General features: G+C 37.4%; 2 protein-coding genes across 8 annotated transcripts; both read left to right on the top strand.

Moving 5' to 3' along the window:
• The first annotated feature begins 1,028 nt into the window (after positions 1–1,028).
• Positions 1,029–4,172, top strand: LOC110844049 (serine/arginine-rich splicing factor 2). Of its 3 annotated transcripts, XR_004833830.1 has the most exons (8): positions 1,030–1,385; positions 1,466–1,520; positions 1,591–1,615; positions 1,718–1,917; positions 2,083–2,175; positions 2,268–2,408; positions 2,486–2,689; positions 3,184–4,172. XR_004833830.1 is itself a non-coding variant. In XM_022090160.2 (7 exons), the coding sequence occupies exons 1-7, from the start codon at positions 1,253–1,255 to the stop codon at positions 2,583–2,585; spliced, it is 696 nt and encodes a 231-aa protein (XP_021945852.1). In that variant the 5' UTR covers positions 1,029–1,252; the 3' UTR covers positions 2,586–3,148. The 3 variants fall into 3 exon arrangements, 2 of the variants coding, with proteins under 2 accessions (XP_021945852.1, XP_021945851.1); XM_022090160.2 differs by lacking the exon at positions 3,184–4,172 and having other exon boundaries at positions 1,029–1,385; positions 1,718–1,866; positions 2,486–3,148; XM_022090159.2 differs by lacking the exon at positions 3,184–4,172 and having other exon boundaries at positions 2,486–3,148.
• Positions 4,173–5,808: 1,636 nt separating this feature from the next.
• LOC110843165 (CD9 antigen) lies at positions 5,809–17,992 on the top strand. Of its 5 annotated transcripts, none has more exons than XM_022089113.2 (9): positions 5,809–6,291; positions 13,183–13,415; positions 14,291–14,503; positions 14,593–14,778; positions 14,933–14,959; positions 15,044–15,181; positions 15,247–15,348; positions 15,443–15,526; positions 15,593–17,992. In XM_022089113.2, the coding sequence occupies exons 2-9, from the start codon at positions 13,350–13,352 to the stop codon at positions 15,647–15,649; spliced, it is 873 nt and encodes a 290-aa protein (XP_021944805.1). In that variant the 5' UTR covers positions 5,809–6,291; positions 13,183–13,349; the 3' UTR covers positions 15,650–17,992. The 5 variants fall into 5 exon arrangements, with proteins under 5 accessions (XP_021944805.1, XP_021944803.1, XP_021944804.1 ...); XM_022089111.2 differs by lacking the exon at positions 5,809–6,291 and adding an exon at positions 10,548–10,643; XM_022089112.2 differs by lacking the exon at positions 5,809–6,291 and adding an exon at positions 10,673–11,324.
• The last annotated feature ends 322 nt before the right edge of the window (positions 17,993–18,314 follow it).

Below are 18,314 nucleotides of genomic sequence, written 5' to 3'. Positions count from 1 at the left end.
CCCAACCAAATACGATTATAAATAAAGAGAACTCTGACCTAGTGTTGGACGGTATCAACGGTTGGAAGATCAACTTGGATCAACTGCCAACTGGGTGAATCTAATACAACCAAAAAACGGCGTTGACTTGAAAATGAGGTAAAAGAAGTAAAGTCCATCCCAATCCAACCACTAATACTCAGGAGGATCAGAGGAAATTCTCGGGTTGATTTGATTACTTAGGAACAACGGGTTCAATTCAGAATCAATTCGTGGAAAGCTATGCTATGGAACCAAGATTGATCTGCCGGAAGACATAATCTCAAAAGTCAAACTTACAAAGTCTACATGTCTATCCAAAGAGCAATTATCATTAATCAATTAGCAATTATTAGAAGCAAATATCATACAACACGTTCGGTCCAAGCATAGTGCATGGGCACTAGGAAATAACATCAAAATTTTTATAATTCGTAATTTAAAATGCTGCGTTTAATGCGATTGTCGCATAATTACGTCGCTAAAAAAAGTTCAAGAACTAAATCGTACATATATATACCATTTCTGAGTAAAATGGGTAAATTGGGAAAATGAGACAATTTCATTCAACTTTACACAAAATGTGAGACAAAATGAGACTCATTATTTACTATTTCCTTTCAAAATCATATTCAAAATTCAAAGTAACTATATTTTAAATAATTTTAATCCATTACTGAAAACGGGTTGACCTCGTCTTTATAGGTCAACCGTTTTTATGTCGTCAGTCCTGTATTTTTACTTTTTACGATGACATTGTTCAAACTTGTTTCATTAATATTTAATTCAGTATTCTCGCCACCAAATTACAAGGCCAACAATTATTGTACACAAACAATCAACTAAATAAATCATAAATAAAACATCACATAAAATTAAGAAATAACACCGAATAAAAAATTTCCACAAAATTTCATTCCATTTTTCACCCAATTTACGTGAAGTGCGGGGCAAATAAAGTTGCTGTGGTTTGATTTTGCCCCGTCGTAAATATTGCGGAGAACGAACAACGGCATTTGTGAAAGCAGCACTCGACGAACAGCAGCAGCAGCAGCAGAAATAACAGCGAATGTCCGCAATTAATTGTTTTTTCTTCGTAAATTGTCAAACCTTTCTAATTTTTTTAGAAATCCCATCTCCTACTAACTATTTTGATTCCTTGAGCCTACGAAAGTAAGGCAGAAGCTGAATAATTGCTACTTCATCGAGAGAAAGGAAGGACAGTGACTCGAAGATGAGTTTTAATTATGGTCGCCCCCCTCCAAAAATTGAGGGGATGGTGTCCCTCAAAGTGGACAATTTAACCTATCGAACCACACCAGATGATTTGCGACGCGTTTTCGAAAAGTACGGAGATGTTGGAGATGGTAAGGAATGATAAATGTCATTAAAAATAAAACCAATTGTACTGGATAATTAATGTTTATGTAAACAAATTATATTACAGTTTATATTCCGAGGGATCGTTGGACTAGGGAATCGAGGGGGTTCGCTTTTGTGAGGTGGGTGGATTTTGACCTAATTAATTAAAGATAAAAGTTCTAAATATTTGTATATGAAATATTTGTATAGGTTTTATGATCGACGAGATGCTGAGGTGAGTATGCAATTAATTAAGATAATAATATTTAAAACAATTCAATAATGGGATCAGTGAAGGTTATAATTTAAATTTTAAATTTTAATTCGTTTTGTCTAGGACGCGATGGAGACGCTTGACGGTCGAGTGTTGGATGGTCGCGAGTTGCGTGTGCAGATGGCGAGATATGGACGACCAGCGAGTCCTGTGGGAGGAGAGAGAAGGAGTCGTCGTGGAAGTCGGGGACGCGGAGGAAGAAGTCGATCAAGGTCAATGTCTAGAGATGGTCGAAATGGTCGAAGGGGGAGATCTAGGTCTAGGTAAGTTGTTGTGCAATAAAAAGTGTGGTAGGTTCTTTGTACCACAAATTAAGGACTAGATCTGGGTTTCCTTCTGGTACAATTGTCGTGTTTGGTTTAATTCTTGGGAAGAATAATAAATGTGAATTATTGGCAAAGGGAAAATTAATATTATTTTGATTGCAGATCTGGCAGCGGTGGTGGCCGTAGGAAGAGTCGTCGTCATTCGAGAAGTCGGTCTGGATCGGGTGGTGGTGGTGGTCGCAGCAGGCGAGACAGGTAAACTAATTGTTTGATAAAGTCTAGCCTCTAGAGTTTAAGATCTATTAACTAATTGAATTAATTAACTTTTATCTACTTGTATTATTCAGATCTGTCTCACGTGGCCGAAAAGACAAGTCTCCCCGTTCAAAATCAAAATCCGTCACACCAAGTCGCAAATCCAGATCTAAATCTCACGAATCAAGATCCAGGTCAAAGTCACCTGTTCGGAAACGAGTTTCTCACTCAAGGTATATAATAATTGATTTGATTACGAATTACGATTCAAAGTCATGGACGGCGTTATTTAAGTTTTGTGATTTTGCAGATCCCGAAGCCCAGTAAAACTGGAGAAAGCAGTGAAAGATCGTTCCGCATCCCGATCACCGAGCCGTTCTCATTCACGATCACGTTCACCTTCAGAATAATGGAACTACTACTTTGACTGTTGTTTGCAGAGTTGATAATGAAAATGTCTTCGCTATCTCTATCATTGGTTTTCACCATCCGTCTGTCTGCTGGTTTGAAAAACGTAGGTTATCATTTGTCTCCAATAATTGTTATTTCCGGCTTTTCGATTTATAAGTCAAAGTCTCAAAAAGTTAGAGTTTGGTCAACTTAGAATTAAATGAAAATATATGTACTTACTCCATTTTTTCCGCGACCATATTTTTGATGGTGACAAAATTCTCGTAAAAAATTCTACATCAATAGAAATTCTCTCGATTTTTAGTTAGTCGAATATTAATTTTACCATAATTTTTGCATTGAGTAGAAGAAAATTAGATGTGTAGTTCATACACAAATTTAGTAATTCGTCCGGTTTTGCGTGATTGTTTATAATTTTATCTATATTTTTAGGAATTGAAAGCATGTGTGGTAGCTAGTTAAATATGATTTGCCCCTCTTTTGTTATTGGATAAAAACGTTTTGTATTCTTGTGTACATATATAAACCCTATGAATAGCTTAATGTAAATGATTTGTTCTTACTTTAATTAATATTTCTCTACTTGATTGCATATAGATGCGGTAAAAGTGAGAGTGCCGTATTTTGGTGGTGCACATGCTGCTGAAGGCGCATTTCTTCGTTCCTGTTAATGGTGGTGTTGCAGCCAGCCGCTAACTAAATAAGATGGGAGAGAGGGGGGAGCAGAGGGTGGGGCTGGCTGGTGTTTGGTGGTTTGGTGTTTTGCTGTTTGAAAGGCGAGATTCTGTCCTGATTTTCCTTACGGTATGAATTACATCCATCTCCATAAAATAACAAAGGAACACACAATTCATTCACTCACTTATGAAAACACTTACTTTTATAATTGACATACTTTACTGTTTCAATTCCAAATAGTTCCATCAAAAAAATTAATTATCATTTTATTACAATTTATGACTTTTTGATGAATTTTCAAATGTTTGTTGGGGACCTGGATGATCGAGAAAGCGTGGTGGTGGTGGTGGTTGGTGTAGTAAGCAGTCGGTCGGTGTGGTGGTGGGGTGACCCGTTGGCGTTGGCGTTTATTTCCTCCTCCTCTTGGCTGGATGGGTGGTTGTATGCATATCAGGCTGTTTCGAGAGTTCCTGCTCGAGAATGGTAAAATAATTTCATTTTTTCATCCATTATTCACATGATGTTAGAAAAAATACTCTGTCCCCTCTTCCGAGTGATTGATTACATTTGGAGTGCAGTTTTTCACGATGTATTTAAATTCTCTCGTCGTGGGACCAAGAGTGAAAGTGAATATAAATGGTTTCCTGCTGCATTTATAACTTTTAAGTGAAAAAATATTTTTTCCCGTAATAGCAAAAATAATCAATTGATGCTTATTAATGTTCTACATATTCCCCTTCAAACTCAGCAATATTATGAACCCCACTCCGTCATAAATATTTAACGGATATTTACCTCTCCTTCGATATAGACACGATTACTTATTTGTGCTGTTACTCGTTTTCCTCGTCGTATTAAATTGAATAAAAGTTGTACCCCAACCAGGTACGTTTTTCTGATGAAAATTATTTACTTGTTATACCAAATTTACTATCTAATTAAATACTTTATGTCTCTTAATGAAGAGAAAGTAGCATAAATTACACTCCTCGTCCATTAAGGCTCCCTAATTGCCAGAAAATGCAGCCGAAAAAGAGGGAAACTTGCGTATTGTTTATGTTCTGAATAACATGCAATGAAATCGATAACAAAGTGCTTAATAGCCTCTCCATCCGAAACGATTATACACATTTCTCCCTGAATTGAGACGGGAAAAGTATGAAAGGGGATGCATTTTGTTGTTGTGGTCGCCGTACTCGGGCTCACCCACTCATTCCGTTTCAGCTTTCTCCACGGACAAACAAATAAATAGTACAGGAAGGAAGTATGTGATTATTCAATTTGTATGCAAATAATCTACCCAACCCAACTCCACCATTATCCCATTAACTCGATTGCAGTATAAAGAATGCATCGCATGAAAGTCTCCAAAACAAAAGTAAGTAATACGGAAATCTTGTAAGTAATCATGTGCCGAGTAAGTAAGCTGACAAGAAGTCGTCGTGGTTGGTGGAGGTCGTGGGTAAGAAGAGAAAGTACATATTTTTCTACCACGTATGTATCATCGCATGCGTTTTGAGGAGAATTGTACACGTAGAAAGTAAGTAAGCAACCATTGGAGTCGGATTTTGGTGAAGAAGAAGACGCCGAGAAACTTGAAACTCTGAAAATTCCGTGCGGATTGGATGGAGACGTTCAATGAATTCTCGAGGAGGTGATCTGATCATCCCCACCACCAACCAACCAAGCGAGGTCCATACACGCATTCTGTACGTTGATACATGTATGACGAAGCCATGCTAATAATGAGACAATTCAGTTTCGCTGGTGGTTTTCCGGTAGCGTGGCACCCATCCAATTCTTGGTAAATTGTGAAATGGCAACAGCTATAAAATTACGCTCTCCCTCGTGATGTAATTTACATGTAAATATTATTCTTCACTCGGCAGGAAGTAGCAGTGGCATCCAGGCCAGACTTTAACTGTTGAGCTGAAAGAGAAAGTGCATCGCATCGCATCGCCAAGGCAGAGGGGGAAGAGAAAGCAAGCAATCTGTTTATGCCAGCCAGCAGCACTTCTCGTCTGCCCTGTTTTCTTGGGCTCACATCATCTTTCCCCACTTTACACAAAGGTTTTGTTGGACCAGGAATTCCAACCAACTCCGTCGTCGCCGCCGTCTTCTTCGCCGTCATTTCTGTCTCCTCTTGTGCTCCTGCTGGTTCTGAGGGCTCGGAGCGTTACTTTTTGAAATCTCTCTCTCTCTTCTGTGTTCCGGAATCCGAGGGAGCCTCCGGACGAGTTGCCCACTAGACCAACATCCCACCCACTCGAATCCATCCACCAAGTACCCAAGAACTAGACTTTCACTTGGGATTCGGATCCACTCTTTTTAGTGGGGTACGAATTGTTGGATAATGTGTCTTGATATGCGAGGAGGGAAGATGCAGAAACATCGTGTATCCTTCTAAATCAATGTGTAGCTTATGAAATACATACCCCATGAAAATTAGGATTTAACTAATTTTTCACAACGTTACAATCACAGCGCGGAGTGACGGACCCCCGTCAACAACTCGCACTTTCACTTTCTCGCTTACTTTCTCTATGGAGTTGACTATCCAACTCCAGGCATAGATAACAACACACCATATTCTTCTGCCATCCTCATCTCGCTGCTTGCTTGGGCTGCCTGCCTGAGTTCAGTCTCATTTCCGAATCGGGATCGCCCTTAACCTCTCCACCATCGTTGTCATTGCCTCTCTCTCTTGCTGTGGATACTGACTTACGCAGGTTCAACAAACCCAACCCTACCCCTTAACAAATTATTTTCACTCTATACCTTTCTTTCTTTGTGTGGTGTGTGAGTGTGAGTGTGCGACTGACCTGAGTACGTACGTATTCATTCCTGCGTTCTTTTTTTAGTAAGTACTGGACAAATTGACAGTTGAGTTGTTGACGGGAGAAATTGACTTTGTTGTTTAACGTGGAGAGAGAGAGAGAGAGCGAATCCGTAATCAGATTTTTGTTTACGACGTACAAGCGTAACTGGTGGGCAGCGGAGGAGGAAGAGGAGGAGGAGAAAGTAAAGGTATGATATACATATATTTCTATTAATAAAGTAAAATCAAGGCGATAAATAATAGTGAAAGTCAGAAATGGGTGATGCATGAGGGTAAAATATGTAGGAATCATACATTCATACATAAAAATAATTCATATCTTCTTCTCCCCCGTCATGATTTCACCTGCTTAAAAAATCTTACAATTCAACTACAATTCTCTACGTACGTGGATAAAATCCTCTGGGGAAATTCCTTCACAAAGCCGGAATTTGTAAGTGAGTGAAATATGAGACGAGCTACACACACATCACCTCTTTTCAATTTAATTGACTCTAACAATTCAATTCCTTCCTGCCTTTTGTCAAGATGATTTGCGTCAGAAATTATACATCATCACAAGCCAATTTTTTGTATTCCTCGAAAGAAAGTAGAAAGGGGGGAATTTATTATGTCGATAACGACGGACGGCTAACTTGAATTGGATCGATTGGTGGATGGATCTCTCTCTCGTTCTGTCGGCATTTGTGGATTGGATTGGGTAGTAGGATTCCCTTCTATTCTTACGAGAATCCTTACGAGAATAATACAAAGGTCTTATTCGCCACGGCTAACTAACTCTTGATCAATGCTTGGCTAGAAGAATGGGTAGGAAACCCAATACTTTTACTTAATCCTGACTACTTTACTTTGCCTATTATGCATTTTTATTTCGATCAGAGAGGAAATCTCGGAGTCTTTCCCTGCTACAAAAAAAACTTGGCTACTGATTTTATTACAGGCAAAGCTCCGTAGTACTAGCCGGCAAAGTAGGAAGAGAGATGATGAAAAAGAGTGCAGAGGAAGTCTGATTTATCGAATTTTTCTTTTATTGCTTGAACGAGATTTGATTTTGATTCCTTCGCCGAGAGCTCATTATTGCATTCCCTTCATGAATCTCAATTTTATGATTATTATACAAGAAAAAGTGAGTGGTGAGTATCGAATCGATTGCCTGTTGCGTTATACTTTGATGTGAAATTGTAGTGAATATTCGATCAAATATTCACTCCACTAAACTCTTTTGTTGGGTATACTGTATACTATACATAAATACGAAATGTCTGCACAGTGTCAGGAAGAATGTTATTACAAAAAGGAAGTCTCTGGATCGTAGTAAATGCCTCCGTGTTTATTTTGATTATAAAATGAATTGGTCTATCCCCGTTTTTTATGTGTGTACATATCCATGCACATGCATTTCACTTACTAAATAACGTATGCACAACTTTTCAACTTACATGTCATGAGGAAGAAATTTTAGCGAATGAATTCCGGAATTGGACATGAATGGGAGAAGAATAAAGCCCTTAAAGTGGTCCGAGTGGGAGAGAGATGAAAGGAATTTAAGAGTGTTTTATTTAGATCTCATTTCCAAAAGGGTTGACTCCACTTACAGATCTCGTGTCTCGTCGTATGGACAACTTTTATACACACAATGCGATCTGACTCTCTGACGGAGCAGCAGATGTGTGTGGGTTCAATTATTTGTCAATTTTCTCAACATGTTGATACACACCCTTGACTTTTGTCTTGTCATGTCAACATTGACCAACATATTTAGTTGGTCTGACTGAACTGGACTACTGGGTGATTTTGGGAAACATTTTGGGCCATATTTCCTTGTTGAAAAAGTAAAATATGTATGTTCTCCTGGCCATGTGGGATTCATCTCTTTTATGAAGAAAGTGAATAGACGGGTAGAAGAAGAATTATGGTCAGGGCTTAAACTTCTTAGGAACCATCCGTCTCATTTAATATCTGTTTCAGAGGAGTGGAAAACAGACCAGGCAGGCTGAGGAGAAGAAGACATGCATACTTTGTTTGTGCCATAACACTTACGTCTGTTCTTCCCAGTTTTAGTTGCATGTGCTGATAAACGGAAGGGACGGAAGAAGGGGAGCAGGCAGGAAAAATTCTGAATGAGAGTCATGATGCTAATGGCCTGCATATATTTGTACGTACATCTTCTCTTGGCTTACAGTTTGTCCACGTCGAAACAAGTGACAGAGAACAAGGAAGACGATGATAGTGCTCATTTCTCTAAATACGAGGGAACTAGCTCATTACATTCAAGAAAAAAGGGGTAGGGAAGAAGAAATTATTGTTAAAGAAATAGGGGAACATCGGGACAAAAGAAGTCCAAAAGGAGTGCAAATGGAATTTCATGTCGAAACTGCATTCCTTGAGAAGAACAAGAAAAAGTCAGCTTTTCTTCTCTCTTCCCCCTCCCACCTTAAAAATCTGATCGATTTTTTAAAAAAGTTTTTTTCTCTCGGGGGATATGCATATTTGCACTGATGACGACAGTGTCAAAATTGCACACTAACCTACGGCCAAAGTTTACATTTTCGATGAAGGTGTTGGTGGGAAGGAGAAGAAGAAGGTGGTACGTACGTACGTAGTTGAGTTCTTATCATGAAACACACACATAAAAGATATAAGTTGAGAATGTAAGCAAATATCTCCATCCAGCCAGCCGGGGTTGTTGGTTGGTTGGATGCGTGAGAGAGGGGGAAGAGAAGAGAAAGTGATCGATACGGGATACGGGTAAGAGAAAGAGTGCCCGGGTAGCCATGACCACCACCAGACCACCACCACCACTCCCTCCCACCCTCTCTTCATCAAATAATACGCCGTGTTTTACACTCTCGTCTTCTTCTTACCAGAGCCAAACTGCTTACTTGGCAGGACTCATAACCGGTCCGACCGAGTGGACAGTAGCGAAGCGAGAGAGCTAAAATGACCACAAATTGTTTCAAACAGTTGTCTCCCCAACTGAATTATGTCCCTAAAATTTTCCGACAGAAGAGTGCGGATGGAAATTCACATAAGGGGAGCCCCACGCCACGCCAGGCTACCACTTGACGCTGAAAATATAATAGTTCCGCTGATGAGATGAGATTTTGCTGTGAGGAGAAAGCAGGAAAGATTTTCTGATGATGGAGACCAGAGTTTCTGACTCTCTGACGGAAGTCTGATTTCCATCCATCCATCTCCTCCTCCCCCTTCAAACGAGTCTCATCTCTTGATTTCTGTCGAGAGTAGAGAACGTAATAGATTTGTCGCTCGGTTAAGCTCTCCGCTCCCAATTTGGAAATATTTGCATAACTCCCGAGGACATCCCGGGGAAAGAAAATCTAATTTTAAAACTTTCACAATTTATTTTCCGTAATTGGATGTGATTAAAAAATAATTGATTGATTCGTAAATATTTATGTACATTAAACAAACAAATTGTGTATATGCATAATTAAATGTCACGGACTTTTCCGTCCTCGTCGCGTGTCCTTGTCTAATTGGGGATGATTATATAGCAATAAAATTGTCACTTAATCGGGGTATGTGTACACACCAATTCGCACAAAATCTATTTCCATCTCCAACCTAACCCTCACCTTTTATCTGGTTATACTTCCTTCCTTCTGGGCTAAAATTATCTCATTTTATCCTCCTCACGTGAGACCTTAACTAATGTAGAGAAAGGTCCGGGGCCAGGAGGACGTCATAATAACAATGTAATCAGCTTGGACTGATTGAGGTCAAGTTTATTCCTGATTTTACTACCGCCACGCCACGCAACCGATGATATAGTCAATATTTGCACATGGACTGACTACAAGTTCATGTAATGGATCTCCTCTTCTTCCTTCCAGTTTTATAGATATTAAGCAAGACACACCCATCAATCTTCACCTATAGCAAATTGGTAGACCGATTAGATTAGCAGAGTCAGTAGTCGTAGTAGATGTAGTTATGAGGTTATTTTTGGCCTTTTGTGGTAGTAAATAGATAGAGATAGGTGGTGTCATCATCATTTACAAAGTGTGACATGAACTACCCGACGTAGTAAGCAGTCGTCGTTTAAAGGTGAAGGTAAACTGGGTGCGGATCGTTCGTTTGTTATTATTATGAGGATTGCATTACTACACGACTCCTCTTGTAAACGATGTGACGATGATGATGATGTCGGATAATGATAATTTTATGGAGGATGCTCGTTCTCGTACCCACCTTGACCCCTGCCCTTAAAAATGTGCAGAGAGAGAGATCATTTACTTAATTTTATTGGTTTGATATACAGAGAAATGTGTATATTCAGAGGAGGAAAGGAAGAAAGATGCAGCCTCCTTTTTATGTATTTATCTACATACATCTCTGACTTTTGACCTTACATGGCATACACAGAGATTTGTTGGGAAACGTATTTTTAGCCAGGAAGGGTGGACCATTTAGTTGTTGACGTCAACAAACTTATAACGAAAGTGTTCAACTCAAACGAGTATCTAGCTTGTTAAGATCAGATTTCTTAAGAAAAGTAGGAAATAAAGATTGTTCAATCGTAAGTAAAGTAAAAGTTTGACAAAAAATTTAGTGTGCCACTTTATATACTTATTATTTAGTCACTTCATAATAAAAATCGGTGCTGGTGGAAAGAAACTTTCCCGAATCTCGGAGATTAAGGAGATTTCGCAATAAATAAGCCACCTGCTGTGAAATGGAAGATACTTAATTTACTTTACCCGTGTCTGCCCTTACATATTTTTCGGAATAATGAGCAAATCCTTCTTCTCTCTTCGAAGGACAAGGAATGATTGCACAATCATTTTCCTAATCCCTTCTTTTCCTTATCTCGCCCGGTGTGTGTCGTCCACTTGAATGATCAATTCTTCTCGCAAACAAGTGGTTCCTTTCTTCGTACTCTAAAAAGTGTGCATTATTTTTTTGGGACATTTCTGCACCAGGGGGAAAGCAAGAAGGAAAGAAAGGTGTGGCTGGTTTACTTAGTTTGTGTATGTAGAAAATCTATACGGAAAGAATTTGTGAGATAAGGACTGTATTTTTTTCTTCTCCACTTTTATGACCGCATCCCATCCAAGCAAAAAGAAGGAGACGTTAAAGGAGAAACTTTTTTCTGGAGAAAAAACGGATGGACTTCCTTTCATTACACACATTTTGTACAAGTTTTCTGCATTTTCTTCCCATTTGAAGGACTACTACGAAGCAAAGTACATACAGCAGGGTGAGGTTTGTTTTGTAGGTAGGGAAAGAAAACGTGGTTAATTATTTAATACTATTTCTTCGTGTCTAAACGTACTGAAAAGTTGGGCTTTCACGGTGAAATAAGTAATTCGATCTCCATCCAAACAGGCCGTGCGTATTTTTAAGTAGTTCATCCAACCTACATACTTCGTAGCTGGTGGATGGATGGATGGAAAGAAAGGGTAAATCAGACCAGACCAAACCAAGTATTGAAGAGGTAGAAGAAATAATATTGACATTAGTTTTAGTGGACAGACAGTGAGGATTTTCTTCTTTTGTTGAAAATGTTACCTCTCCACAGCTTTTGTATTTCGGTTAGTTCGATACATGGACAGAGAGAATCGAGATGGAAAAGAAAGGAGTGTGTTATCGATGGGATCTAGTGTTGCGTGCCCGATTTCGATATGTGGGGCTTAAAATGTGAGAACTATTCTTGTTTGTATCACACTTGATTGGATGAAATGCGGGATGCTATGAGGGATTTTGTGGTGGGAATGGATGATATCAAACAATTGGTGGAGATTTTGCTGTGTATACATCTGAAATTTCAATAATATCTGTGTATTGTCGACAAGGTATTCATATTTGTTTTGTTACCTGATTTTCGGAAAATCTAGGGATAAAGGAATAATAATGTGATATCATACTGTATACGGTGCCCTTTGCCCTTTCTTTCTTTCATCGTCAGCTTATTCCCATGGTGGTTGCTTCTTATTAATCCATTGTAGTCATAAGCTGGAAGGATGCTTATGTATGATATCTACCAACCATGATAATAAATGGGTCTTAATTTCGGGTCATTAATGTCAGGGAATGACTGAGCCCTTCCTTTCTGTGGAAACGAACGAGAGGGGGTGGGCACTGGAAGGCAGCTTCCCTTATGCATAGCAAACCCTACTACACGACACGATAAAAATGAGATGCAAAGTCCCCGTATCATTATCATCATCCATGCCATTGTTTCCCCTCCACATCCATTTTCAACTAAACAACTATCATATCCAGACATATGTAAAGGGTTTAAGGGGACTGAAACTGAAAGTGGTTCAACAGCCAGAGGGATGCAAATGCACCAGACTACCTGACGGATGGACAGACTGACTAAAAAGCAGTGGTTTTTGTTGCTTGCTCATTCACTTTATGAACTTCCGGTTCAACCGAATTTCAATCCTTATGCCAAACTATTAACATCCTTCCCACCAAAATCATAAAAAAAGGCTGGATGCATATAATTTCCATGGACCGTTGTTTCCCTCTCCTCGCTGTCTGACTAATCACGTACTTTTTGAGCGAAAGCTAGCCAGGTAGGATTGATTTTTTAAAGGATTCTCCACTGGTTTTGCATATTTCTTAAATTTCCAGTGCAGTGGTTGTTGGTACAATTTTATTGCGAGATTTATCCCCATCTGATTATGCATAAAGTGGTGTCGCCAATTCTGGTTACAAGTTTCTCATTAGACCCGAACTGTAATAAGAACGACACTTCTTCCACCCGAGTAACAATCATCTTCTTGAGAATGCCCACCTTTCACCCAACCTATGCTCCCATGTTAAAGACGACCTACTACCTTTCGGGAGCTGTGTGAGTAGTGCGAGCTCCCCGAAAATTCGGTGCTGGGATCGGGTCTTATATTCAGTCACTCTAAATCATTCCACTCCACTCACTTCAGTCGTTTCATGGCACTCACGTTGCGAGCAACACGTTCAGCGTCGCATCGCAATTGGGAATTATTTAATTGGGATATTGTGTAAAATATAGTTTCAAAATTTTTTTTTTCTTTCAAAAAAAGTGTCCAAATAAATGAAACAACAATTATTTACCCCAAAATTATTTGCAGTAAGGGAGGCTCAACTCTGGTGAAAGTTTTAGGGAGAAAGTGCTTAAGTGATTCTTCATCTCGTTACTCTCGCCCGGAGGAAATGTGGATTGCGAATTGAACCAACCAGGAACACAAATATTGGACAAAGTTCTCGGTTTAAGAAGAAGAAAAGGAAGGAACTCGAGATGGCTGGCTGTTGTGGTCCCAAATGCTCAAAAGCTTTCGTCGTCTTCTTCAACCTTTTGTTTTGGGTAAGCGTATATACTTTTTTTTCTTCTAAATAATTTTGATCGTGTTCGTTATGAGATTCCTTTTTTTCTTCGGAAATAAACCAACCACCCGCAACTTGTTCCAAATAATGTGGCAAAGTTCCAGGGGAGAGAAGTAAAAAACACTAATTTATTGCCCATTCTTGATTCTCTTTGTCTCTACATTGAATTCCGCATTCATTCTTTTCACACGGGGAAAAAATCCGACACAATCCTGCAATCAAGTATTGATCTCATTATTCTTTTTTATGTGTACGAGTTGATGGCGTGTCGAGCGAGACTATTTTTAGGTGAACTTGAACTGTGCATGGTGAAAGCTCACGAATGTGAATGTTAATGTTGTGGTTTGGTTGGTTAAAAGGTGTGTTCAGGTCTGTTTATTTGCATATTAGTTCTTATGTAGGAGAGAGAAAAAGAGAGTTACAATTATGTATGTAGAATCGTGAAAAATGTTCAATTACGTTAATTTCCTACGGGAGATATGTAGGAGATGTAAAAGAAATGTATAAATGGATCATGATAATGCAGGAGAGGGATGAGGAATAAATTGGGTTTTATAGAGGTGAAACGAATAGCACAAACTTTTATATGTGTGTAACATGAGATATTAAAATGCAAAATGGAATAAGTGCATATTTCGAAAATTCGTGTTAGAAATAGTTGCATAAAAGCGAATTCTAAAAATGATAAGTTTCCACGTTGCAAATAATATTTTCATAGAATGAGATTTATTACGAGGTTTTAAACTAGATCGGAACTATCCACGATTTTAGTAATAAATTTATAATTTGTAAATTCATAGTAAATTCATCCATATATAAATTTATTAATAAAATTGACCCATTAAATTATTGCAGTTTTCAGGATGTGCTCTCGTAGCGTTGGGCGTAATTCTCTTGTACGACCAAATGTACAGCTACCTTTTCACCATGTTAACAGCAGACCAGCTGCCTCCCCAAATTCTTCAGTACATTGCATTCGGATGCATCGGACTCGGGGGGATTATTCTTTTCGTGGGATTCTTTGGCTGCTGTGGAGCCCTGCAGGATAGCAAATGCATGTTGGGAACGGTAATTAGTAATTTTCTGTTATGCAAACAAATTTTATTATGCAATTAATTAATTTGCATAAAATGCACGCATACCTCTCTGTCCCACAGTACGTGTTCTTCTTGATCTTGGTGTTCCTATTGGAAGCAGCAGCAGCGGGTCTTGGTCTTTACGGCTGGTTCTATTTCCCAACCTCCATTCGACGAGAAGTCCAGCAAAAGCAACTGCACAATTATGGAGTCACGGACCCTGCAAATGAACACTTTACCAACGCACTTAACTACGTGCAGTATGAAGTAAGTGCATATGTACATCGTAATCTAATCCAATATCTGCTGCCCACCTGCTGACAAAACCAATTTATAATAAATCAATCATTTAAGGAAAAACACTTTAGTCAAATAATGTCACACATTACTAAATTATGTCCTCTTTCCTGTCCCCTTTTAGTTTGAATGCTGTGGAATTGAGAACAAGGTATGCAAAATTGTTATCGCATTTTCTCGCCTTTTTTGTCACATCTTTGCAATTATCTAACGAATCCACTTTATCGTGTAAAAGTCGGACTGGGATCACAGCAAATGGAAGAGCAACGCTCTCCAAAGTTTGGGCTCCCCTTCGCAGTATGGACAACAGACCTATAATTCAAACAAGAAGCTCACCGTACCAAAAACTTGCTGTACTGCGGATAAATTGCAGGTATGGAGAGATTTTATCACCACTTTAGAGTAAATTGTGGTAATTTTTTGTATGAAATTTTACAGTGGCAAGAATCTGAGGAACCCTGGAATACACCAAAGATTAAGAACGAGGAACATTGTCAAGGACCGGAATCAATTGATTATAAAGGATATTCGTACCATAGGGTAAGATGATAATTTTCGAAATTTTATGAAATTTTATGTAAAATTTTGCATGTAACATACATTTGTATAATTTTTACATTTGTCTAAATTACAGGGCTGCTGGGAGCAAATTATGACATGGTATTACAGACAACAGCTCTGTTTAACTCCCACGCTGGCAGGGTTGGCTTTCCTACAGGTAAATTATTTCCATTGTGAAAAGAAAGTGGACGATATTTTTGTAATAATTTGTATAAAATTTCAGATAATTGGAATCGTGTTCTCCATCTGTCTCATTCGAAACATTGGAGAAGAAGTTTAGCAATCCGAGCCTGGTGAAGTTTTCGAGTTTTAATCATCGGATAATTTCCTATCATTCTACACCAATTACTTACTTCCTTTCTACATAATAAGTTAGTTACTTTCTTCTCCTCGTGCTTTCCCCCCTTGGCCAAGCAAACAACGAATTGTTGACATAAAAAGTTGGGCACCAGTTTCATACGGACGTATGTAATTACTAGTTCTGTATCCTACTGTTCTTTCTAGGAGAGAGACCCATAATTCGAAAAGATTGTAAAATTAGCTTAATTTCTATTTCAACTTTCCGTCATTTTAGCCAAAACCTTGTACAACCTCCTTTTACGTGTTTAAAATTCCGTGAGAAGTGAAGCCAATGCAATATATTGAGCTACTAAACTTGCCAAAAAAACTTACCTAACTAAATTCTACATAGCTCTTTACCTACCTTTTACATACATCAACCCAAGCTTTAAACAAACTTAATGGACCTAAGATTGTACTAAATACGATACGAGTATGTAGATTATTTGCTAATCACAAATTAATTAATAGTTCTTAATAAAAAGTATGTAAACTAATCCAACTTTCTATCCGCCACCCACTCCCAATTTCCACTCCCTTTTCGCTGTTTGTGAGTTAAATTGACTTAGATAAAGTTATGTATTATAAATAGTTTTTCGCTAACTTTACAAAAAAGTTGATCACACATTAACTTTTTGACTTACCAAGCTGGTTGTGAGTTTTGCAGAAGATGAAATTTCCTAACAAATTTCATTCTCTCTCAAAAAGTAGAAAACCTGTGTAAGTTGTTGTTGTTCTCCTAATATGTATGTAAATATGTTGTTATTGACAGATGTAAAATTGCTTAAAATTGTGTAAATATTTGTTCAACCTTTGCTGTTTTTGTCTTAAAAAATAATCTACGTGTTTTTTATTATTATGTAAGCTTCACCATCGTCGCGTAATAGTTGGAGAAAGTCCCACTGGGAATTATAGAATTTTATCTATTAAATAGGAAACAAGACTTTTTATTTGACGATATTAAGGTGCAAGCAAAAGTTGCTAATGAAGCATGTAAAATGTCAAGTTTAATCATCACAAATTCCAAGAAAGCTTTAAATTACTAAGAGTCTCTCACCAAAAACCACTCAATGTACAATAAGCAGGTTACATACGTACATAATTATAAATATAATTTAAATCTTGATTTATTCAATGTATTTAAAAGTTAAGCTAAATAGCAGGCTAATTTAGAATTTTGGACACACGCTTGAGGAGGATGAAGATATTAAAAAAGAGTCGTTTATTGTTGTTCGATCTATGTCACTGCTTTGTTGATAATAAGCACGATTTACTTAATTAAGATGATAATTAATTAAGCTAATTAAGTTTATGCAAAGAGTCTTTCATTTCATTCAGTTATTACAAAACCAACCAACTAATCTTTATTAATAACAATCAGGACAAAAATATTGGAAATTTTCAAAATTTTATAAAAAGAAAGAATCTCGTCAATCAAATATCTATAAGCAAGACTGCATTCCAAAGTAAATGAAAAAAAACCTATAAACTTTCACTTTTTTAACAGTAATAGATTTTAAAAAGAACCGTTCCATCCCCAGATTTTTATTAGAATTTTATTTAACTTACTTAGTTTTTACTTTTATTAAAACAGTACAAACAGAAAAGAATCAGTTTTTTTCCAGGTTAAAATAAATTCCAAAAAAGGTAAACACGTCACACAATGAGTGTTCATTTAAACGTAACAAAGTATCTACTTCTTGATATATGTTTTTAATTATTATGGATAGTTAAAAAAAATAGTTAATTAGTTTAGTTGGCTTGCTTATCATTGCTATTTATGTATGTATTAATTAATACTTGAATGTAACCTAACATTAAATTATACTGTTGACGAACACTTTGTGCAAACAGGGTCAGTACTCATTGAACCTAAGCTGAAAACCAAAAAGTAGTTTAGTAAAGGATGAAAAATGAAATTTCTTGACAATTTCATCAAATCCTTTAAAGAAACCAGAGTGTATGAGTGCTAATTGTAATTAACTAATTGTATTTAAATTATTATTACGAATCTTAAGATAAGTGTAACTAAATGGTATTAATTTTTATATCATTGTCGTGACATTGAGATTAGGCCAATTTTTCGTGGTTGATTAGTAGTAAAAAGTCAAGTAAATTCTGGTCAGGAGAAAGGCAGGGATTATTTATTGCATTTTATGTACAAGGATTTAGAAAGGAGTAGGAAAGCGCTTGATATTACATCATTTTTTAGTGATATTTATGATTCTGAAGAAACAACTGCTTTAAAATGTAGAAGAATTTGCATAAATACGTACTACAAAAATATTAGAATTTAGATGTGGACAGGTTTTTAATACAAACCTTTGGACTTATGTGGCCAGTGACGGTATTTAAAATTATTATCTTATTAACTTCTAAAAGTGGATTAGTTACTTAAATGTTTACAAAGATGTTCACTTAATCGTGACATGAAAAGAGCAACGTAAAACAGGCCAGGAATGCTAATCATTTGTTTAACGTAGGCTATAAAAATCAGATAAAACTTGTTGATATTAGGCACATAGCTTCAATTAATTAATTACTTAACTAATTACTTAATTATTGCGGTGTAAGAAAAGTAAGTGACAGTTTGTGAATGTTTGTTA

The sequence above is a fragment of the Folsomia candida genome, unplaced genomic scaffold (assembly GCF_002217175.1).
Source record: "Folsomia candida strain VU population unplaced genomic scaffold, ASM221717v1 Fcan01_Sc002, whole genome shotgun sequence".
Taxonomy (NCBI): domain Eukaryota; kingdom Metazoa; phylum Arthropoda; class Collembola; order Entomobryomorpha; family Isotomidae; genus Folsomia; species Folsomia candida.
Note: the sequence above shows the minus strand (reverse complement) of the source record. Positions and strands in the feature narration are given on the sequence as shown.